Consider the following 24,333-nt stretch of genomic DNA (forward strand, 5'->3'; position numbering starts at 1 on the left):
GTGTACTGTAAACATGTATATGCAATCTGTTTGGACACGGGAAACGTCAAAAGCTTTCTTAGAATTGTTGCCCTGTATATTGAGGAATAGTTGAAAAGATTATGGATATTTTAATATTTCGTTGTTTGTACGAAATGATTCTTTATGAAATGTAAACAGTAATATGATTATGAATCCTACAATAACTTAACTCCAAATAACATCTCGGCCACCGATGTGAAAATGAAGAAGGACAAAAGGGTGTAAAAAAGGGGACCGACCGAAAACTAATTTCTTTTGTTAACATTTCGTACAAAGATACAATGAAATGGAAATTAATAATAATTATTATTGTATTTTTAAATCATTCTCAATAAAAAACATTAGTATAGTATATGTTTAAGAAGATTACATATAACGTTACTGAACCTCCAACAGAAAATAAGTGCCTAAAATTGTTTTAATAATCTCACTTTTTTCTCGTGTATTTACGTCGCATTTTAACGTTGACTGTTCAATGAATATTGTTTTATGATTCAAGTTTTAATATATATTAGATTAACTGAAATTTGTTACATCTCGATGAAGAGCTATAACCGACGACGTTGGACTGTTACTTTAAAAATCCCAATATAAATGAGTTTTAAACATTCCTTTTTCAACTGTTTCATATGATGTCCGTTTTTTTTTTAAATTTCGTTAGTTGTGTAAAAATATGAAATATACTTTTGTGACTTGTACATACAAGATTTCTAAGAAAGTATGATATACATATATAAAATCCTTCGAGATGAAGATTGGTGAAAACAAAATGTGGACGATTTAAAAAAAAAGTATTTGTATGTGTATTTTTTAAACGGGAATTTCTTTTTTTTTTCTTTAAACACCCATTATTGTCAAATGAATGCAATAAAAACAAATTATCTCGATACTGTTGCGGACAGTACTTAGAAGTGTCAGTTGACGTCATATGGCACTCCATTCCAAAATGTCTTATCCTCGCAGCATTTGGTAGATACAGATAACATAAGAAAACTTTTTTTTAAATTGCTCAATGTTTACACTAGATAAAAAGTATAATTAATTGAATCACATTTCTGTATTATTAGTAACTTAAATATTAGTTAAGTTAGTATTTAGCAATGTTTATTATTTTAGCACGATCATGACAAATGAATACGAAATTATGTAAATGATTTCTAAAAGACTGCAACGACCAAATAAAGTAGACCTGTTTTATGTAGGTTTTTCTGTAAGTGTAAGGGGTCAATTTCATTAGCATAATCGTCGAAATCATAATTTTGTACACTCTCGTATTTGTATTGCGCAAACTGATTGTTGATAAAAGCATTTAATGTAGTATATAGAAAGGCAGATTATGTTAATGGATACAGCTCCAAAACAATGTATTTTCCTCAATACACGTTATACTTTCGTTTTTTTTTTAAATTTTGAGTAGATTGATAGACAATTCTTCCGTAAAGCGAAAGATTACTACAGGATTTGCATCAGGAGGGAGGGGGAGGGTCTTGCAATAACACAGGAAAAAGTATCTTTGTTATTTTATGTATTATAAATTGTATGTAATATAAAAAAAAGGTTTTATTTATTGGTATTTATTTCGTCATAACATCCAGGGTATATCGAGACCTCACTAGCTAACATACTGTTGCTACGCCCTTTAACGCCCCAGCAAATAGTTTCGTTTGCAAAGACGAATCTCTCATTCTCTAGACATTTTTCATGAATGTGTATAACGTCATCGTAATTTCCTAAAGATGGCTGGTCTTTAAAAAATAATTATTTAATTGTTTTATGGTGTACAGAATGATATTAAATATGTAAAACCGACTGTTTATGCAGATATTAGATGCATAAGATCACAATTCACATATTTTGTTCGGTGTTGGTTTAAAAAATGTAACTCAGACTAAACATATTACTGACTCTACATAACATAAGTAATTGAAAGAGACATTTAGAAAAAACTTCAAATACAATGTACCTAACATATTCCAAAGGAGTAAAGGCAAATAAACATCTTTAACATTCAATGGATGCGATATCATTAGCGAAATCTTAAATCTATGGTAATCATGGATTCCCGAAAAATGACTTTTGGATATAAGTTGTTAAGTGGGACAGTGTGGTATTATAAATAAACATATATTAATCAGAAACTATACATACGTACTTAATATAGTAGATAGCTCTGCTAAATCGCATAGAATATGTAAAACTAAGACTTTTTTTACCATTACTCCTTCGATTGTGTTATGTACATTTATTAAATGTTTTTTTTTTATTTTTATTAATGATGTAAACACTACAACTATTTGAGGGAATGTTCGACATCTCGCAAGCATGTTACATTTTAGATATAGCTGAAGCTATACTATGTGTGGATGACCGTCAGAAGTGATATATCAAGAGGTCATTACCCTACTGTAGCAAAGCTGAATAATTATGAGCGTTTTGCTCGGAAGTCTGATTTTAATAAATAAAAGATATTATTTAAAAATATGGTCAATTTTTCAATCGATTTACAGTAGAAATGATAAATTTTATATTGGTCAGTGTTTTAAAATGTTGAATTATTGTAATCGAGGTGTAGTGCACTGGAGGCGCGAACGACTCAGCATTGTTTTTGTAAGTTGAATGTTGTACGATTTTGACTGTCCAATAAAAATACATTATTTAAGGTAATTATGTTTTTCTTTTAATAAAAAATACTTCTCATGATGCCCAATAAGAGAGAATGCGAATAGTATTATGTGAACTCTCGCGTCAAACGAGCCCAAGGTCGCAGTAACAGCCTGTGGCTCACCCTTCTTTTTATAATTGGAATCTAGAATGTTCTAATTCATTCATCCATTTTATCTCTAACTAAAATATGTCATTTATTAATAATAATCTTTTAATGATTATTAAACATATAAGCGTCTGTCCGCAATACGGCTAGCGCTGTTAGAGTTAGAGTGAGAGAGGGGGGGCCTGCCTACCGCTGCCGTCTGCGTAAGAGAAAGGAAGCCAGACAGACTGGCGCTGTAACGCTTAATGTGAAGTTATTACTTCAAAAAATTGAGAATTTTGATCGTTTTACTACTGTTGCGTTTACTATTTTGCTTTAAGTAAATTGATACGTTGTAGTTATGTGAGGGCTTAGTTGTGTGTGGATGGACGTGTTTGATACTTGCACCAAATGTTATTGCTATACACGAACACACGGGGTTAAGACAAGAGCCGTTATAATAGTATTCTGTATTCGATTCATTTAACGAGCTTAGAAAAATATAGGACAGTTAAAAAAATAAAAATTGACGTCTTTTCATATATTTATTTAATATTTGAACTTAAAAATAATTAAGTATGTATTTTTAACTATTAGGGACAAAAATACCATAAAACTATTGGAACACCAGTACATTATAACAAAGGTGCACAGTATTCATAGACAATCTAGCGCCGTAATCATCTGCGTGTACAATCCTCGACATCTATGAATGATTAAGTTTTAAATTATCAATAACAATATATAAGTAACATTACTAAACTGTTATATATGTTGGCATTTAAAAATTACTTAATAATAAATATATTTTTGTAAAATTTACAAAATATAAATTACATCATTACCCGAAGAACTTTGAAAAAAAAAAAACGGTTATTTTAAAATGACATATATGGCACAGACACGTCATTATAACGCATTGTAGTGTACTGGGCGTTTTAAAGTTTGGTTGGGCGCAAACCGCTTGCTGTCCCCTCTGCTAGCTTTCGGAGGTCAAGGTTGCTCAAATATCAAGATGGAGTCTTAGACCTCCGCCCAGGGTCCCGCTGCACGCGGCTGCTCGAGCATTCTCACTAACGTTTTAATGATTTCCGTTTACTTGTCACGAATAGGGTTGCCTCTGGGAAAAATAATATATATAATATTTTTACAAGAATTTGATCAAAAATATCAAAAAAGCATTTTTAACTAAACTGCTTCAACGATATTCATCAACATTTGAATACTTATATAAAATATTTTGACGCTAAATTAAAGTTTTGTTATTAAAAATAATGAAAATTAAGTTTTAATATAACATCAATTCCTTCAAATTCTCACAACCGAAGAATACTTTCGAAACGTTTAATCTACTCAGTCACTACATACGTCTTTATTATTTTAATTAGTTAACGAGATATATCAATAAATGCGCTAAACATTATGACGGGGAAAACTATGAACGGGAATATTTTTTCAGTTTCCATCAACGTGGCTCACATCGCTACCTTTCGTGTATAGTATATAATAATAGATATTAATATTACCAATATTTATAATGAATACATTAACAATTTATTGAATATAATAAATATATATTTTCATTAAATAACCGTTTGTAATATGATAATATGTATTAGTATGTTTTGCATGTTTTATGTGGTGTTCGCCGGCGGCCTGTCGGGCGGCGCGGGCGCAGGCTCGCTCGGCTGGAGCGTTATTGATGCTGTTTGCTCCACCGTCTCCTGAAAGATGTAGACGAACTTCATAATATATCATTTTGTGTTGCGCATAATTTGGCTTCTGTATAATATATAATATTCATGATTTATAGAACAATAAAGAAGAATTAACTAGAAAAAGTTAAATTATCATTTAAAATATATTTCTTTTTGTGGACTTTCTAGGCTTTTAAAGGTTATTAATCAAATTAAGATTTAGATGCCCGTTTAATTCGTAAAATAGATAATAAATTAATGGGATAGACTGCTCATACCTGTATTTCTGTTGTTGTCACTGTGCCCGTGTGGTGTTTCTTGTGCTTTCGCTCGACGTGCCCAAAGCAGTGCTCACATTCGTCATCGCTGTCTTCGGAGTCGGACTCGTCGAAGCGATGCGGCTTCTCGTATATACAACAACCTGCGATAAAAAAATCCTACGTAACTTTTTACAATAGAAGATTAACGCCTATCACAAAAGGCCTAACATTACCGGGTATCGAGGTAGCCCGTTTGAATGACATATTATAAGGAACAGTGACGGCACGAATACGAATAAGACAAGACGAGACGAAGACTGAAAAATTAAAAAAAAAAAAAAAATTTAATACTTTTAGGCAAAAACTACTGAATTGATTTTAATGAAACTTTAAAATAAATTAGCTTATACATCATAATCTGCGAGTGAGAAAATACACCGATGTCAAGTAAGTTTGAAAATTTTGTATGAAGCAAACTTGAACTTCAAGGAAGGACTAGGTCACTTTTTATACCTAATATCGGACAATCAATCCGAAACAAAATCCAAAAACTAGTATTGAATACAGTAATTCAATTCTACCACGACACCGATGAAATGGGTAAAGACGATTGGTTCTAAACATGTTTTTCGTGGAAAATAAGAGAGGAGCACGTAGCCTTTGCTGAATAAGATCGAAAGTATTTATTAAGACAATATAAATAGATTCTTAATATTTTTCGTGAATGCTCTTTAAAAGTATTGCCGTAATCTCTGAGATAAGTCCATACGATCAATGACAGAAATTATATTCATGAATGGAAAGGAATTCAGAAATCGAATCAGTAGGGCCATTCTGTAACAAGAATCTCGAATCCAACCGCAGAACACGAGTGTGAAATATCAAACTGTGATATTTGACATTTACTACAATAATTATAAAATATATAGAATACAAGTATCAAAATGGCGTATCGCTGTAAGTCAGTTGGCAACATTTCACAGGTGGATCCTTACAGAATCGCACGGCAGAGTTATAAACGTACATTTAGATTTCTTCTTGTTCATATTCTCATTGTCGATGGTGTCGTCAGTCCAGACGACCTTCTTCCGCTGTTGATTCCGCGTCGGCCGGAGCGTGATCACCGCCACGCGCTCCACTGACTCCTGGGTTACACAAAACATGTACATATTTTATTGTAAATTTTTTAAAACAAAATTTTATGCCCAAAAAAATACATGAAAATAGATTACATGGTGTAAATATTTCGGTAATTTACACCATGTAATCTAACTAAAAGCAATGAAATTATAACTTTCAATAAAACTTTTTGTACATAGTATTCATACTCATTGGTCTGGTGGTTAGATATACCTACATAATATATACTAGTGATCCTGAGTTTCTGGGTTTAAGTTTCATCAGTATATTTTATTACCTTTATCAGTCCGAGCTCCAGCACCGAACTGTTTTATTATTATGTTTTTGGTTTATCTGCCGCGAAATTCTCAGTGTCAGCCCGAGTCTAGAAGTTGAGTGATTACATGCCCGTGACTCGGAAAGCAAGTAAAGCCGTTGGCGCCTGATCTCTTTCTGGTCATGTTGCGTTTGCGGTCCCATCGGATTATAAGAGATAGAATAGAGCATCTGTGGATGGATGGTTGGAGTTCACAAGTCGTTCTAAACTGTTTATACATTAGTAGTAAAGTATGTTCTCTCCAGCCTACGTTTTACGTCATTTTACCCTGAACGGGTATTTCAAATAATCAAATGAAATCAAATCAATTTTATTGAAGTAAACTTCACAACGAAGCGTTTTTGAATCGTCAATATTAAAATACTACCACCGTTTCGGAAAGCAGCCTCCAGTGCTGTTGAGTGTAATACTGTTAAATGTTTTATATACCGATTATTTGCATTTTTTCTTATTTACTTAGAATAATCATAATATCGTCGTTGCGCCTGAAACGGCATAACAATCTAAAATACTATGATCATATTTTATATAACAAGAGATATGTATATTTAAGTTGATAAGTTAATAATCAAAATGATGGCATCAATAAAATTATTCATTCAACTCTATTTGAAACCCTTCCCATGCTTAACACTGAAAGAAAGAAATAAGGTTGAAATTTCGAGTAATTACGTTAAATTTCTGTTAAACCTGTCGTACGGAGAACTCGTGATGAGAAAGTCAGTGGTTTTTCTCTTCTCAGATTTGGTTATGGGCAACCCAATTTTAATTTAACAAAACCAATTGATATTATGAAGAGCAAATAATCTTTACTAATATTATAAATGCGAAGTTACTCACGTCTGTGTGTTACGCTTTTGTTAACTAAACACCTGACCCTTCCTTCACACTCGGGAGAACTAGTATTCAGTATATTTATTATTAGAAAAAATAAAAAACAAAAAACTAAACATTTATAAAAAATTTAATAGCAATAATGTTTATGTAACATTTCTATAAACATTATATTTACAAAACCTACATGGAAAAAAATAATCAAAAGATATAAATGTTTATAAAAAAAAAAATATATTTAATATTCCGATAAAAACGTTTATCTAGAGATAAATCAAGAGAAACACTCATCTTTTATGTATATAAAGAGATAAAAACATCAGTATTTACTTAACAATACATCATTTTCCATTTAAAAGTTTCACAATTTTACAATTGAGTTTATAGAACAATCTTATTTTCAAACAATCCATCGATCTTCGTGTTATGATAACCCAAGAAATCAGATAGAACGTCTCTTGTATGCTGACCCAAGGTTGGTGGTGCCGTTCTTGCCATATTCCCCCCTTCTGAGTATAGAGTTGGGGGACCAACCATTTTGATGGTCCCTGCAACTTCATGCGGCAATTCCTTGACCAAACCAATTTCTTGGACATGTTCATCGCTAAACACGTCACCCATATTATTGACAGGACCGTTCGGGAACGAGGCGTTTTTGAATATTAACGACCATTCTTTCTTTGTCTTAGTAACAATTATCTCACTGATAATCTTCACGATTTCGTCACGATGTTTGACTCTTGACGCGTTATCTTTGAAACGTTCATCGGTGATCAAGTCCTCTCTGTTGATTAATTTGCAAAAATCAATGAATTGTGCGTTTGAACCTGTACCTATTACTATGAAACCGTCTTTGGTTTTGAATGCTTGGTAGGGGACCAGGTTAGCATGTGCTGTGCCCCATCTGTGTCCCTCAATACCGCAATTCAAGTATATATTAGCGACGTTGATCATACTTGATATTTGAGTGGATAGAAGATCACAGTCAATTTTTTGGCCTCGACCAGTCTTGTTTCTATAGTATAAGGCGGTCATGATTGCGCCAAAAGCATGAAGTCCTGTTGTTACATCAGTAATAGCAACTCCTGGTTTAACTGGATTGCCATTCTTTTCACCGGTCGCATTCAACATGCCCCCCATAGCTGATATAACAACATCGTAGCTGAAATTAATTACAAAAACCATGTCTCTTATTCAAATAATAAGAATAATAGTTACTTCTTTAAAATTTTAATGTAATTTCATATTAAAATGTAGATAATTTTAAACATAATACTATACAATGTCTACTTTAACAATGGTAACATGAAAGATTTAAAAGATAATTTTAGTGATTGACTTGTGTCGTATTTGTGTTATAAGAGGTTGCAGATTCAGTTTTTATATTTATTGTGTTTCATCATGAAGATTTAATTTTCCAAACTATTGATACACATGTTTGATGTTTTTAGAAACTATTTTTAAAGACAGCTTGAAAATTAATGTATTATATAACTTATAGATTACATTTTTGAGTTAGTACTTTATTTGTCTTTAATAATATTGCAATCAGCTCAAAAATATTTTAATTAACAGATATCAACAAACAACTATAAACATAAAAATAATCTAATTTTTAAATGATACTTTACCCTGGTTTCCTAGAATAAGGTCCAACAGGACCGAACCCTGTGACTGCACAGTATATTAACTTTGGATTAATGACACTTAGTTTTTCATAGCCAACTCCGAGCTTATCTAGTTTTCCAGGGAGAAAATTTTCCACAACTACATCACATTTTCTGGCTAGATCATAGACAACCTGCTTACCTGAAAGCAAATATAGATACAAAACTGAATATGTTTGAATAATTCAATTCAATATGTTTAATCTAGAGCTTTGATGATAAAGCTTTAATAAAATAGTGTGATATTACATGACTTGTATTTTAAAATATATAATGCTTTCAAATATAATAAGCATAAAGACATTAAAAATATGTTTCAATGAAAACTACATATACAATTTTACAATAAAATAATAAGCAACATTATGATATTATATCTGTACAATAAAAAATATCACTTACCTTCCAGAGTTTTTAAATCAATGCAAATACTTTTTTTATTCCTGTTTATAGCCATAAAGTAATATGAATCCTTAGAGCCTTCAATAAAAGGAGGACCCCATTTTCTAGCCTCATCACCATCTAGGCTTTCAACTTTAATAACGTTCGCGCCTAAATCACCTAGGGTCATAGTACAAAAAGGTCCCGCAACAACTCTGGTTAAATCTAGGACGTTAATATCGCTAAGCAATCCATCACACTTTGTTGAAAACTTAGCATTCAAAATACATTGCTTAGGTGTTGCTACAAATTTCGTAACTTTAATACATTTAAAAATAAGTCTTTCTACAAGTCTCATCGTAAAAAAAATGTTTAACAACACGTTCGTTAGCGACGAAAGTAGCTTCGTTTATCTCAACGGATGAACGTAGTATGTCTTTGGTTGCATAAATAAACTAAATACTGGTGATAACGTATTTTCCTATTGTATACCTCTTGTGTCTGTGGCGGCACCGTCGTCACCGCTGTACTGGTCGTAGCCATGTCTTCGGTTCGTAAAGTTCTCTGTCGTTCGCCCATCAAACAGCACTTATTTTGTAAAATACTATCACATTATATACCTAATTAGACAATAAACAATGACGCTCTCATTTATTAATGACGTAATATAGTTAAGTGTTATCATAAACAGCCCTATTAGCAGTTATATGAAAAAAACTTCGTGATGAAGAATTTGTCTTGCTAATAAATGTCAACAATGTCAAGTTGACAATGACAGTATTGCATACAGATGTACAAAATGTTAAAGTCGCATTTAACGGAGGATTAACTTTAATATGAAATATAATAATATAAACCTGTTATCGATCTTTCAAATCATAGAATTATTTGTCTTCGTGATTTAATTCTTTTATTGAAAACTGATAAAATGTTGATAACACTTTGTAAAGCTTAAAATTAATTCTTACTACCAGATAGATGTAGAATACCACTCGCTGATACGTCCAGATTATGCAGAAAAAAAATCGGAAATAGCTACCTCTGTATAATTGTCTTTATTATTTTCTCAATGTGGATTATGTCCTACCACAAGGATACCATTATTAGTTTATAATATATAGTATTACATTATTAGTTTCGTCATTGAATTGTTTGTAACTTATGCGATTCAGAAACGTGAAATATTTAATAAACCAGCGCCATCTGTCATTATCTGGTTGTAGCATACGTGCTTAAACAAAGTGGATGAATATAAAGATACGTATTATAGATCTACCGTATAATGATTCTAAAATAGGTCAAGTATTACTATTGCAATATTATCAAAATAGCTATTAATGCATTCTAGTATATTATTTTGTATGATAGTCTATTTTGACACAAGTTTCGACGTTAAGATAATATATGATACATTAACTACTGTATCGCTAGTCTAGTTGTAGCTTAAACGGCTATGGAACATGAGGTATCAGGTGCGAACCCCGAGTCGTGCAATAAAAAGCGAATTGTTATTGTATTTTCAAAACTTCACAGCCCGGAACTTCAATGTTGATAATGTTAAACCCTACTGACTACTGTTTCTAAGCTGATTAGGATCTCTCTCAGGTTAAGACATATAATCGGCACATTGAACGATTAGAGTAAATTAACATAAAATTTTAACAAAACAAACATCTTTTTTTTTTAAATCTAATCTAAATGACAGCAAAAGTGAAGCATATACTTCCAAAAAAAAATTAAATCGATTCGTAAAGGAAGGAGTTCTGAGGTAAAAATCCTACAAAATAATACTTCTTTTTTTGAACTCGGTTAAATGGAGAGTACACCTGTATTAGCGCACACACTTGCGCACTATAATATTTCCTGCGTAGTTGTCTGGTCTCCCTTGAGATTGGCCGACTAAGCGTAAAACATCTGCCAGGTTAGATATGTATATGTATTGGGCAAGGTATCGTGGTGTACAGGGCCCCTAGCACGGACAGGTATGGCCTAGGAGTAATATATTTAAAAAAAGTCACTCTCAGACTTTTCAGGATTGAGTTCTAACGAAATCAAAAATCAAAATATCCGAGTAGGCATTTACAAGCACTTTTGAATCGTCATTTAACAAACTATTTAAAGTAAAGCTACCATCGGTTCGGAATGTAGATTCTACCGAGAAGAACCAGCAAAAAACTCAGTAGTTACTCTTTTTCAACATCTAAAAATACAGTCATGTTAGTTAAATACAATTATATATGTATGTTATGTCTCCTGCCTGGAAGTCAACAAGCATTCGCTGGACATTTCAACTTCCTCGTGGAATAGGACCCGATTTCTCATCTGAATGACCTTGTCTCTTACATAGTGTCAAAGTAAGAATATTTATTTTTATTTTCAGAGACAATTTAAAAATTTTATAGCCTCAAAAATTATAACTCATAAACATTGAGGACTTGATAACATATTTAGGTTCACATTAATACGTTTTTTATTTATGTAATAACGACTTCCGAAATGTCATAAACAACGCACGATGATACTAAAAATATTTCAATATGAAGTCATATATTTAAAGATTATGTATTTTTGATTTGTGGAATATGATAAGCCGGGGTGGTCTAATAAAAAGATAAAATTTTGGTGTATTTCACTATTATTCACCTGTTTTGATTGGTCACTAATTTCAGTGATAAAAAAAAACCGTTCATCAACGGATTAATTTCTTGTACTTATTTATGTATCAACCGATACGAGATCAGCTCGGTAGATATTTTTTAGAAGCCTTTGAACTGCAGTATAGTCTTGCATATCGATAGTCCACTATCGATAGACTATCGATAGTACCGATAGTATCGATAGCTCCTCATGAGCAATAATGAAAGTAATATTATCGTATTACTTTTAACCTAAACTATCGATAGTCCAAAACTATCGATAGTATCAATAGTATCGCTACCAATAGTATTGCTTACAGAGAGTTAGGGATAATATCGATAGTATCGATAGTATTGATCAAAACGATACTATCGATAGTACTATCGATATCCTGAATAGTTTTCGAGATCAACTATCGATAGTCAAACTATCGATAGTTCTGCAACGCTGCTGCAGTTAAACATGTCTTTCATGTTAAGGATAATAACTGAACCAAGAGACCATTACGAAGAAAGACAATATGAATTACGATGATATCAAAATTTTCTTTAATCTTTGTTAAAACTTGTCTAGTTGCATAATTTTATTACTGTTTATGAACTGCGGTCGAATCCATAAAGCTTGCGCTCTCACACCTGTTACAATGTTTTTTCTCTTGTTGAATTGTTCATTTGAGTCAAAATACAATTTTTATTAGCTAATCTATTCTATTCGAGTGCGCGAAATATTTTATTATTAATTTTTTTCTGTTAACGAAAGATGTAATCGAACAAAATTAAAGAGTCCGCGTATTCTTTTCTCGATAGTATTTTAGATATTACAAGACATTTAAATACGCACGAAGCGCTAACGCATGACGCATAAATACAAGACGGGATGTAATTGAGTTGCTTGTAACGATACTGATTATTTTTATTAAAAAAGTTATCATAAAATATTCTGTTTCGCCAATTAACTCAAATGTCATACAACAAAATCATCTCACCTCATCAAGAAATACTTCAGTAGTCGATACCAACATAACATAACTTATGTTATAAATGCGAAAATGAGTTTATTCATTACGTTTTCACGCCTTAACTGCTAAAGCGATCATCATGGTATTTTGCGTAAGTACTTTTTGTCAGAGGGGTAAAGGATATAGGATACCTAACATCCGTCAACCCGTCAACAGTCAGAAATTAGTATAAAAGTAAACCGCAATACACTGTCTCCGCAGCATTCAAGGGCATCGAACCAACAACGAACTCGTAAAATATAAAAATGTTCTGAGCCAGCGAGAGTGTATTGGAATAATTCCAGGCTGGTATCGTTTGAATCTACTTAAGATTTAAAAATAGAACCGTGTGTACTGAGTGCAATGGTCCAGGAAACTACGATTGATGACCGCTCGTTGCTGTTGACGTCCAAAAATTCACCAAAGCGCCTATATTTCATAATACTTTTAACCTACGACTATTATTTACGGCTACGTCTGTTAAATATTCACACGTTGACGATAACCATTCCACCATTATATCGGATTTATGTATATCAACTGCCTGACTTTATTAGTGTTTAAAAATAATACATACCTATATACTTTATACCTACAGTTTGATTTTTAGCAAGCATACAAATAAAAGCCACAGTTTTTTTTTTTTTTTTTCATCAAGTTACTGTATTTGATTGTTTATTATAAAAAAATATTAAGTTTCTATTAAAATGTTTGTTATATATTTATAAGGGTGCAAAGCAATTTGTTAAAGCATTGGCCAAAAATGGTTCTTGTTTTACTTATTTAGCAAAGAAAACGCACGGACCGCATTTAAGACTATTGATGATAATACTTTCGTCCGTTCAATGATAAAATCCGTGACTCGGATACATTTAGGGAAATATTATTCAATAAATTATCAAGTATTAGTGCTGGGCTAAAAAGCTGCTTGAATTTTTGTCATCATTCTACCTATACAATAACTATTTTTAATTTGTATAAATAACTTTGTAAATAAACATATTGTTTTCTACAATATTATGTATATTATGAATACTTTGACTATTTTTAATTATTAATATTTACGGTTGTTAACATTTCACGAGTGAGATACTAAATGTTTTTTTTCAGAATCGCTCAGCAGATTCGATTAAAACCATAAGCAAAATATTATTGTTTTGATATTACAGTGTGAAAAGGTATCAAACATTCGGTAATATTTTGTCATCCGCTATAAGAAGAGAAGTGAGACAATTATTTAAAAAAAATATAATTTACACCCACAGACTATAGAAAAAAAAAACATTTTGCAGTATACAACTTATATTGATAGGAATTATTAATATTTTTGTAATATGTATCTGTATCATTCAGTTATTTTTTCGCAATTAAAATGAAAACTTGCCGAAGGCCAACGAAATAACTTAAATTAAATTAATGTTTAAATAATATCAATTAGGTGTTTAGCATCATTACGCTCTTGCCCAAAATTAACTCATATTCGTATGTAACGATAGACACATCGACGGAAAAGAAAATAATTATCAGTTTTCTGCCGCTACATAACGCAGACACTGATTAACTTCTATTAACTAACGATGTTTTTCGTACTGTTTGGCTTTTCATCGACTTTATTTTTACGTGTATATTGTTGTTGGCAAACAACAACAGGATAGACATTCTTAAAATATATGTTAATGCAAATACATTTATTTTATTTGGGTCACGAAAAATATGTCGATGACATTATTTTGAGTAAGTAAAAAACGAAATGTTTTTTAGTCTAGTTTTGCAGTTTGTTCAATTTTATTTTACCGTACCATAGATAATAGATTATACTGTTAATTATGTGATTGTATTCGAAAATCGAAAACGGTTTGTTTTAATTCGATACGAGTTTTAAAAAATATTTTAAATATGTAAGGAATTAAAGGATGGGAACGGTTGAACGGGGAGGCGTTGAAAAGTGTAAACGGCTACGGTCTGCGGCCACGTAGTTACAAGGCTGCGACACCGTAGACCTCCATCGTTTATTTAAAAATACTTTAATAATTACATTTACATCTTTGTAATTATAATAATAGTAAAATTATTTTCTCTTAAGCATTTGGATGTCTATAAACTGCGCGATTTGTAAGGCATTAGTTGCTTCGCACAACCGCTTAGTGGAACTAGCTTTCACCGGCAGGTTTTTCCGAACCGATGCAACTTGGGAACCTTATTCCCCGTGAAAAATTCGGTAGAAGATGTAGAGTGATCTCTACGCAAAGCCAAAATATCAAGCAGATCGGAAAGGGCTTAATCGTCGATAATTCGAGCCGCTCTACGTTGGATACGGTCAAATGGAAGGAGGACTGGTACTGGGGAGCACCCGCGCAGAGATGAGAGCAGTACTCCCGTGAGGCCGAATTTGCAACTTGTATAGTCTTAGGCGATTCGCCGACGTGAAATACTGTCTGGCCTTGCTGAGCACACCGAGCTTTTTTGATGCCAATTTGGCTTTGCCTTCCACTTGAACTGAACGAGGCTCGAAATATCAACGCCAAGTATTCCGATACTATCTGTGGCGGCTATCGGAATGTTCGCAAATGGTGGAGACAAGGCAATTGGGGTTTTTAGCGGTTAACGCGCAAACTTGCGTCTTTTTAGGGTTGAAATGTACTAGGTTTAGCCGGCCCCAGTTCGAGACTTTGTTTAACGAAGACTCGATTTCAGACACAAGTTTAAATTTTAGTTCAATTTTGCCCTTAAGGCTATCAATTTTTTTTTTTAAATTAGTTGTTAATATGATATGTCGTCTAAAACCATCACTTCTGTTATTTCAGTGATGATGAATTTTTAAAAATAAACAATTGAAACAAGTACAATATTCAAAAAATAAATACTAGCAAAGAAACAATAAATATAAAAGGTGAACAACTAATAAAAACTCTTCCGCGAATTCACGCAAATAGAACTTTTGTTTACAGTTTTACTGCGATTAATATTTATAGCGAAAAATATAATCCGTAAATGACGCAATAAGCTTTTTTGATTGGAATCGAAAAAAAAAAACGTTAATTTATTGTTTTTTTAGAACTTCTTAGTAGCTTGGAAGTTTTTATAAGGACGATTTTTATCAAATTATAATAAAACAAAAAAAGCCTGGCAACTATTAAAGTCATTGTTGTTTTTTTTTATGGCGTTTGTTGGCGGACGAGCATATGGGCCACCTGATGGTAAGTGGTCACCACCGCCCATAGAGAAAGGCGCTGTAAGAAATATTAACCATTCCTTACATCACCTATGCGCTACCAACCTTGGGAACTAAGATGTTATGTCCCTTGTGCCTGTGATTACACTGGCTCACTCACCCTTCTAACCGGAACACAACAATACAGTGTACTGTTATTTGGCGGTAGAATATCTGATGAGTGGGTGGTACCTACCCAGACGGGCTTGCACAAAGCCCTACCACCAAGTAAATTATAGTTATATATTATTATTATAGTTGTTGATTACATCTCTTATATGGTATTGCGTGTGGTCAGAATTCGCCCATTTTTAATACTTACTCTAAACGATTCTCGACTATATAGACTGAATCATTATTTGCGCTTATCGGTGGCATAAAACCTATCTGAAAAGTTATCGTCCTTTTAGATTTAAAACGTACAAAAAGGTTCACGTAGGTCGTATTATTATTTATAAATATTACATTTTGTTATTAGTTTTCTATTTCGATTATTTATAAATAATAGTTACGAATAAATCACAAAAATATAGTTTAGGACTAATTAAATATTAAATTTAAATTTCATTCAAATACATTTTAGCTGACTTCAACGGAGGTGCTATAAGTCAGGATTTATACGTTTTTGATGATTTAAACTGATATATAATAACGAATCAGTACTATTTTAGTTATTAACGTACTTAGTAATGGACCTTTCATTAAATAAATAAAAAATGAAAATAGTGGGATTTTTTTCTCTCATTTTTAGAGTACTTATATTTATAATCATTAAATAAATAACATGTTTAATGATTGACATTTTAATGATTTTTTATATTATTGTTTAAGTTCATTTGTTCAAATCTCTTTTTACACTTACTTGTCAATCGTGATATTTTGGCGTTACAGTTTTATACGACGATTTAGTACAAAATACTATAAAGCTTCTTAGTAATACTAGAGCTTGTTCAAAGTATTAAGTTTTTATTGAATATTGCATTCGATTTACATTGAGCGAAGATTACACATTGTACTCTTTAAAAACTCGGCGGCCGTTGCTCCAGTGCCGCAAATATATCCAAGCTTATCATTCTCCAGAATTGTAACTTATACAGGGCCGGATTTCGTTTTTTTTTTTTTAAATGCTGGAGAAATTGGCGAATATGTCCTGATATTTTAAATATATTAAGAAGTTATTATTTTACTTTTTCTTTTTATGAATAGTGGAATAAAAGAGGATGGCTTGGAACGATACACGCTCAATATTGCGCCTTCATCAGAAACATCATGAGCCGATTTGCTTTCTCGTAAGAAACACCTTTGGACTTTCGTCTCAGTTTGAGCCATCCCACGATATTTTCTTTTTTGGCTAAGTACAATACTGGCCCTCCCACAAGTGAAGCTGTCAAGGCTAGTAAGGCAAACAGCACTACGTAATTTAGAAAACTAAAATAAGCAGCTATAGCGTGGCTCTCAATTTGTCCATCTACAGATGGACTTTGTAATATATCAACCACATCAAAAATATCTTTAAATAAATAATGAGTTTCACGAAAACAACGGGAAGGCAATGACTTGGCAGCGTCGGTTTTAGTGAAAGCTCAAATATAAACAACAAAATATTGGGACGATCCCGAGGCAAATGCCACTGCGACAAGTAATTAATATCGATGCCAAAAAGAAAAATATAAATTTATTATTCTTCACGAATTGTTTGTGTTTCGTGTATTCGTTTAGTATCTTTCGGAACGCGTCGGTCGAAGGTTCAACATGATCTCCAGCTCTGAGGGAACTAACTTGGTAGCCACCTACTGTATTCTACTTTTACTGCTGATATCCCTCTGGCTCCTGTATTCGGCATTTTAAACAGTAAGTAACCTTTTTCTTATCTCGAGAAATGAGATGTATTTTATATAAGGTCTCGGTAATAATTATTGTGTTGGGAACAGATATAGCTAATCATGAGGACAAATCATTTTTAATGTTTAATAATAAGAATATCTGGTTACATAGAGATGATTTTGTATTCAATCGTGAGCATAAGGATGAATTTAAATAACTGTCACAATCTCAGAAGTTTCAATGCAATAAAATAAAATATATAGATATTTAACTCAAGTAGACTTATATAACGAGGTTCATTTGCATTCTCATTCTCATTATTAGATCGCAAATTTAAAATATTACGACAATCTGTTCGAAATGTAGCTCCCATCAAGAAGTACTATTAAGAAACTGTGTCTTGTCTCTCTCTTCCCTGATTATCACATGTGCATTAAATCATACCTAATCATAAGAGAAAATTATATAAAACAAAACAGAGATGATTTCTGAAGAAGTTTTGTAAGATAATTGACTTTCAATTTTATAAATCATACAATATACAACATAGTTATTTTACTTAACTACTTTTGTTTTTTCTTGAAAAGTGCTTAATTAATAGACGGAGAATCCTTTAACTACGAATTCGGCTCTGTATAATGACGCGCTTCGGCCAGCCCGCGGAGGATTTACCATCGATCAGTTCTCTTCCACATCGCAATCATGCCGATCAACGCTGAAACGGTTAACCTCGCAGCCACCTACATGATCCTTGTGATCCTACTCTTCTTTTTATGGCTACTTTATTCCGCTGTCTTCTAGAACACCTGTGTAAGTTTTAGTGTTTTAAAGTGACTTGTGATTGTGTATTTCGAAGGCTGATGAGGTTCTATTTCTATACCATTTTGGCACTATAGATATTTGTTCTACGGTGTTTCTATTCGTAAAGTTTACTGTTAATCTTTTCGGGGTCCTTTAATTGAAGTCTCTTCGACATCGATTTTCAAACGTATTGATTCGTGCGTCACGATTGATGAATATTAAAAATCTATACGATATTAAAAAAACCGGTATGAAAAATAATCACGACAGTTGTCTAAATTATGAAAATCAAATCTATTTAAAATAAAACATATTTTACTTAATAATTGTAATCGTTAATTTAATTTTTAGTATTTTTTAATCATTCAGGCATCAATAATTAAATTCCGCGCAACCTTGAAGGCGGAAATCCAACTCGTACCGGTTTACTAATTTTCGCCCGCAGCTTCACCCACTTGTTTCGGGGTTTCGTTCGTAAGTGTTAGGTATAAAAATGTAGCCTATATCTTTCCTTAGGGTTCAAGCTTGCTTCATATCAAATTACATCAAATTCGGTGGTTTAGCCGTAGAAGCGTAACAGACAGACAGAGTTACTTTTGCATTTATAATCCTGGCACTATATGATTACCTTAATTAAAAGGTATTTGGCCATGTGTATACTCTAACTGTCTATATTTAGCATTGTTTGTTTTCGTTATTATCAATGTTCCATATCATCGCCTCTATCTTGATCTGTCAACGACAGATCTAAAATTACATTCATATTTATAAATCGGGATATTTGGCTTGAGAAAGGGGCGTGGTGCGTAGGCGCACGATCGAGCGAAGACAATTTTGTGTCACTAGCCAGTTTTCTGGAGTCTCTTGTCCAGTGAGCGTGTCGCAAAGATGCCGAACCACGAGACGACTAACCTGATCGCCACCTACCTCATCCTGGTGCTTCTCCTCGCCAGCCTTTGGCTGCTCTACTCTGGATTTTTCTGAGGTGCCATTTGATTTTTTCCAAGTCCTTTCCAGTGTATTGTAATAAGGTCTCAGCTTAATATAATTATGACTAACTAACTAATAATAAAAATTAAATACAAGATTTTTATCGAAATAAATCGATGTTTAATCGAAAACTTTCAAGTAAGGTCGCAATATTTCTTAAAAAAATTTCTTTCGCTTTCCTTATTTTTTGTAATAGCATTATCTATCAACGGTAATTAAACATATTTTTAGGTCCCCCAGATCATTTTATGTGTTGGCAACTGTGTAATTATGTAAAATTTTACCGCAGTATAAATAATTATCATCATTACATTTTCCGTTCAAACTTATTTTTATCGGCAGTAAAAATTTATACGATTAAAATTAACATCTCAATTTATTTTACTTGATTATTTTATTTCAGTTAACTGCTGTTCATATAAAATAATCAAATATTGTAAGACAAAGTAGATATCCTAAAGTTTTCTCTTAAAAATGTTGAGTCAAATACATTGTTAACTACAAATTAATGATACAATCGAATTCATTTCGTAAATGATAAATTTGATACGATTTTAAAAATTTCAAATAACTTATATTACGTTTCGCTTCATTTAATTACACATTTTACTTATGACCAAGAGTTAGAGACTATACTAATATAGCAATTAATATATATAGATTCCGATGGTATATGTACTAATCTAAATGTAGACAGCACTCATAAACTCATAAACAAATATACTATTATAACATTTTGTTATTCAATGCATGACTATAAAGACAAAATTAAATGTCAAATACGAACAAAAAAAAAATTATCATACCCGTAACGGTGTTCCTATTTTGAATTTTTTGAATTCTTAAATATACAGAAGCATTTTAATTACTAGGCGTGCACGTAATTCACGATCATAACGTGACGCGTACAGTTCTTGAAAGCGATACATATATCTAGTCCATCAAGAAATTCAAGATGATTTCATTACACAAGATGACACAGAAATCTAAGTCAGAGCTGGTAACACAACATCTATAAATGACTACGCCTGCGACTCCTCAAGAAAACATAACATTCCAGCATCTAAAATTATATCTGTATAATTCTACCGAAACTCCCAACGATCCGATGCTAGTATATATTAAAATTCGCAATGAAATATAGTTTTTTTTTATTTGTACTTTTGCCAAATTGCAAAATCAAAACAGATTGGCGGCTAGTAAACATCCAGGAGCAAAAGCGCCATACCTCCCATATATTTGTTTTTCATACGTCGTTAATTTAGTTATTTTAAAATAAGTGGTTTTTTGTTTTGCTTTTTTTCGGAACGATTTTACATAGTTTCATTTGTATAAAGCTGACATATTGTTATTCTTCATAAAAAAAATGTTTTAATAAGTAAGTTTAATATGTAAGATGAAGAAATTGTTAATTTTATTAGTTTGTTAGAAATATGGTAAATTACAAACCAAAAACACGATGAAAAATATTTGTCTTTTCTTGTAATTATTTCGTTGCTGTAACGATTGATATGATCATAGTCTAGTAAATATAATGTATTTCTGTTAAAAATCTGGCAACACGGCGATAGATTCATAAAATAAAACAAATAATTGTGATTAATTTGACGAATTACGCACGTCATGTTAACAGAGTCAATTAGTCGAAATATGCGACTACTTGAATTCTTTGTACGTATTTTGATTTATCGCCTGATCTTTAATGCAAAGTAAAGCTACTCAAACATTGTCTATACTAATACTATAAATGCGAAAGTGACTCTGTACGAATGTCTAATGCTCTTTCGTGGACAAACAATTGAATCGAATTTTATGAAAGCAGATTTTACATACGAGTTTTTCATGAAACTTTGTAATCTGCAACATCGGTTTTTGATTTGATTAAGCAAATTTTATAATTTAATAGATGGTTTATTATTATTAATATAAAACAACGAAAATAGGTGTCATCCTCCGTTTTAGAGACGCCTTAGCGTTTATTTAATAGATATTTATGAACACCAAAACAAGATAGACTGCACACGGTCATATAGCGAGAGTTTTATTTAAAAAAATGGTTATTTTAAAGTAAAATAATATAACCGTGGAGTGTTTATCGCATTCAGCTCTTACACAATAATAATTATGAACACGTAATTTTATTAAAATGTATGCGTAAAAAGTTGCTGTAACAGTCAATAATACAAGTCTTACACAAGGAAAGTGGTTTAAAATTATTATAAACATAAGTGATCTATGATCATTGTAGAGTTTATTTTTATTTATGATAGCAAAAGTACAAACTTTTGAGCCAACGGCTAGAGATTTAAAACCCATTTTACATCTTCAATGCGCCGCAAACAAGGGATAGGATGTTATGTTTCATTTGTTATAGTAACGTGAAATATTCACCATTAAAACCAGAACACAAAAATACAAGGTATCTTTGAGTGGCAGATTAATCGATGCAATGGTGGTGGTGGTGGTACCTACCCAGATAGAACCCTTCCAGCGGTATATTCAAGTCTTACCTTAGAATTAGTTTTACCACATTTATTGATTCAATTAAATATATTTTGTGATATTTAATAAGATTATTGTATTATTGTACTTTACGATGTTGGCTCAAACCACTTGACGTCAACGCATTAACAGAAAAAAAAAATAGAATATTAAAAATGATCAAAGCTAGCACTGATCTCTTACAGTAATCTTTGAAATGTTTTGAAAAATCCGTAATGGCAGAGAACATCAATTATTAAGAGATAATTCTGTTAGAGACAAAGACTTGACGCTAGTTTTCACAATAAATCATGAGCGTGGTATTTAGACAGATTGTCGAAAACATTTCAATTTAAATATAGACTGTAGATATCTTATGTCAGACATTTGTTCTTATTACCGTTGATATGATTCTTTTATGGCGTTAACCTTTGAAGGTTACTTATTTATTTCAATATAAATTTATTAATTTCCGTCGGCTCTTCAAATATTTTCGATTTATTAAAACAACTTTAAATAAACAACATAAATAATAAACATATCTGTAGTAGTGAAACAACCAATTTCGAGCAAATAAAATACATTGTAAAGATAATTTTATATATACAGAATTTTTTAATTTTAGAATGAATCATTGAACCAAAATTTCCAGATGAGCTTTGTTCGTTTTAATGAAAAGAATGAGATAATATCCGGTCTTCATGAGATGTAAACTATTCGTTCGTTCGTTCGTATAAATTATCGAGATAGAAGACGATACAAGTTCCAAATATTTCTTCGGAGCACGTCATATTCTCGACTCTCGCGATCGTCACTCGTAACGCAAATAGCTGGAGTGTATTCATAAATAAAGCTTTATAGTAACAACCATAACGATTATAAAAATAATTATACATATAGCTTACAAATTGATGTGTATTTATGTATCGCCCTTGTTATTTGGGGAAAGATATTTGGTGTGAAAAGATACGATGGAATTTGACGTTTCATTTCGATGTCGAATTATTTTATTTATTTATATAAATCACGTAGGCATACTGGCAAATGGGCCACACCATCTCACCTCAAGTTTTCACCACTGCCTATAGATATTGGCAATAAGAATTAATTAGCTTTTCATCGCCAGTGCACCAACTTCCTCTTTAAATAAAATTTTATGTCTCTTGTGTCTTATAGTTACACTGGCTCACTCAATCTTCAAACCGGAACCCAACAAAACTAAATATTAATATGAGACGGTATGTGATGACTGATGTGTGGGTTGTACCTACCCAGATGGGTCGCACAAAGCTCTACCACAAAGGCATTTTCCTTTCGCTTATAATAATCGTATTAATTTTGTATTTATTGTCATAGTTTTGTTTTATATGTAATCGTTTGTGAATGATCTACAAACGAATTCAAGTGTGTTTATAGTATTAAATTTTTAGAATTATAAGAATGATAAATCAATATATAATTGAAATTTTGTGTACATTTTTGTTAACAGCTTTAATATTAAAATGATATTTTTTTTCCAGATGCGGTCAGGATTAAGACACCGTAAGAGTCCAAGCAAAGATGGCGGAAAAAACTAACGCTATGAAAACAATTTAATTTTAAGAAACCGTAATTTTAGTGAATAAGTTAATAATTTAAGCATCGTTATACTCCCAAGCATTTAATCACTTCGAATTTTGGAACATCTGCTGAAAGAAGCTCAACGTTACTGTAAATGTTAGCAATTTTTGTGAAAGCAAAACACCAAATTCAGTGCTGGGCATTCCAATGTTAAAAAAAAAACAAAAAAATACTAAAAATGTTAACTAACGCGAGAAAGACAACTATATAAAATGCCAAATGAACTTCAAATATTCTGTTAATATATTTACACTTGTCGGTTGGTGCAGTTAAAATCTTTAGAATGTTATCGTTATTATGGACTAAGAGAATTTAATAATAAAGGTTCATTTAAAACTCGTTTAACGTTTATTCATATATCCTGATTCCGATTTTAAAAAGTAAGAAATAAGATAAAATGTGTATTAAAACGTCGAAATTATATTTTAAAAATCACAAGCATGTATCATTGTGATAAATGTTACACGATGCGATTGAAATAATAAAAATACTAGAATAGTTGCCTATAAAACTGGACTCCGGTCAGATGGCAAACGACTGTTAACGGAATGCCGAAATAGAGTTGTAGGTTGGCGCTCATCCAACTAAACGATCAGTAATTCATAAAACACAGTTCACCAGCTACTGTGAATGAACATCCTGTAGGGCAGCGATGACACATGAATTAGTTACGAGAAGATTAGTATTTAAAAAAAAAACTGGTTATT

The 24,333-nt window shown here is 31.9% G+C and overlaps 2 protein-coding genes and 1 long non-coding RNA gene across 3 annotated transcripts in view; 1 reads left to right on the forward strand and 2 right to left on the reverse strand.

Moving 5' to 3' along the window:
* Window positions 1-9,524, reverse strand: part of LOC113396692 (succinate--hydroxymethylglutarate CoA-transferase) — a 121,024-nt gene extending 111,500 nt beyond the window's left edge. The window contains exons 1-3 of the mRNA XM_026634740.2: window positions 9,087-9,524; window positions 8,649-8,826; window positions 7,391-8,179 (exon numbers count right to left, since the gene is read on the reverse strand). Coding sequence (XP_026490525.2) covers window positions 7,399-8,179; window positions 8,649-8,826; window positions 9,087-9,423 — 1,296 coding nt within the window. The 5' untranslated portion in view covers window positions 9,424-9,524 and the 3' untranslated portion in view covers window positions 7,391-7,398. The remainder of the gene's footprint in view (window positions 1-7,390; window positions 8,180-8,648; window positions 8,827-9,086) is intronic.
* LOC113396701 (E3 ubiquitin-protein ligase PPP1R11-like) lies at window positions 3,303-9,828 on the reverse strand. The gene is made up of 5 exons (XM_026634750.2): window positions 9,558-9,828; window positions 5,752-5,872; window positions 4,746-4,888; window positions 4,363-4,494; window positions 3,303-3,890 (listed from the first exon to the last, which is right to left on the reverse strand). Exons 1-4 carry the CDS (start codon window positions 9,642-9,644, stop codon window positions 4,405-4,407), a joined length of 441 nt encoding a protein of 146 aa, XP_026490535.1. The 5' UTR covers window positions 9,645-9,828; the 3' UTR covers window positions 3,303-3,890; window positions 4,363-4,404.
* A 7,696-nt stretch (window positions 9,829-17,524) lies between these two features.
* Window positions 17,525-23,965, forward strand: LOC135194481 (uncharacterized). The gene is made up of 2 exons (XR_010309788.1): window positions 17,525-17,761; window positions 23,527-23,965. It is a non-coding gene; the product is annotated as an uncharacterized LOC135194481 (long non-coding RNA).
* Window positions 23,966-24,333: the final 368 nt, after the last annotated feature.

Source organism: Vanessa tameamea, chromosome 4, assembly GCF_037043105.1.
Source record: "Vanessa tameamea isolate UH-Manoa-2023 chromosome 4, ilVanTame1 primary haplotype, whole genome shotgun sequence".
NCBI classification, from domain to species: domain Eukaryota; kingdom Metazoa; phylum Arthropoda; class Insecta; order Lepidoptera; family Nymphalidae; genus Vanessa; species Vanessa tameamea.

Bases quoted from the DNA above. Each gene is read 5' to 3' on its own strand.
- LOC113396701 (XM_026634750.2), bottom strand. From the start codon at position 9,644: ATGGGCGAACGACAGAGAACTTTACGAACCGAAGACATGGCTACGACC. The intron at 5,873-9,557 runs GTATACAATAGG...TGTGTAACCCAG, and splicing joins TGCCGCCACAGACACAAGAG to GAGTCAGTGGAGCGCGTGGC. The intron at 4,889-5,751 runs GTACGTTTATAA...TTTTTATCGCAG, and splicing joins GAACAAGAAGAAATCTAAAT to GTTGTTGTATATACGAGAAG.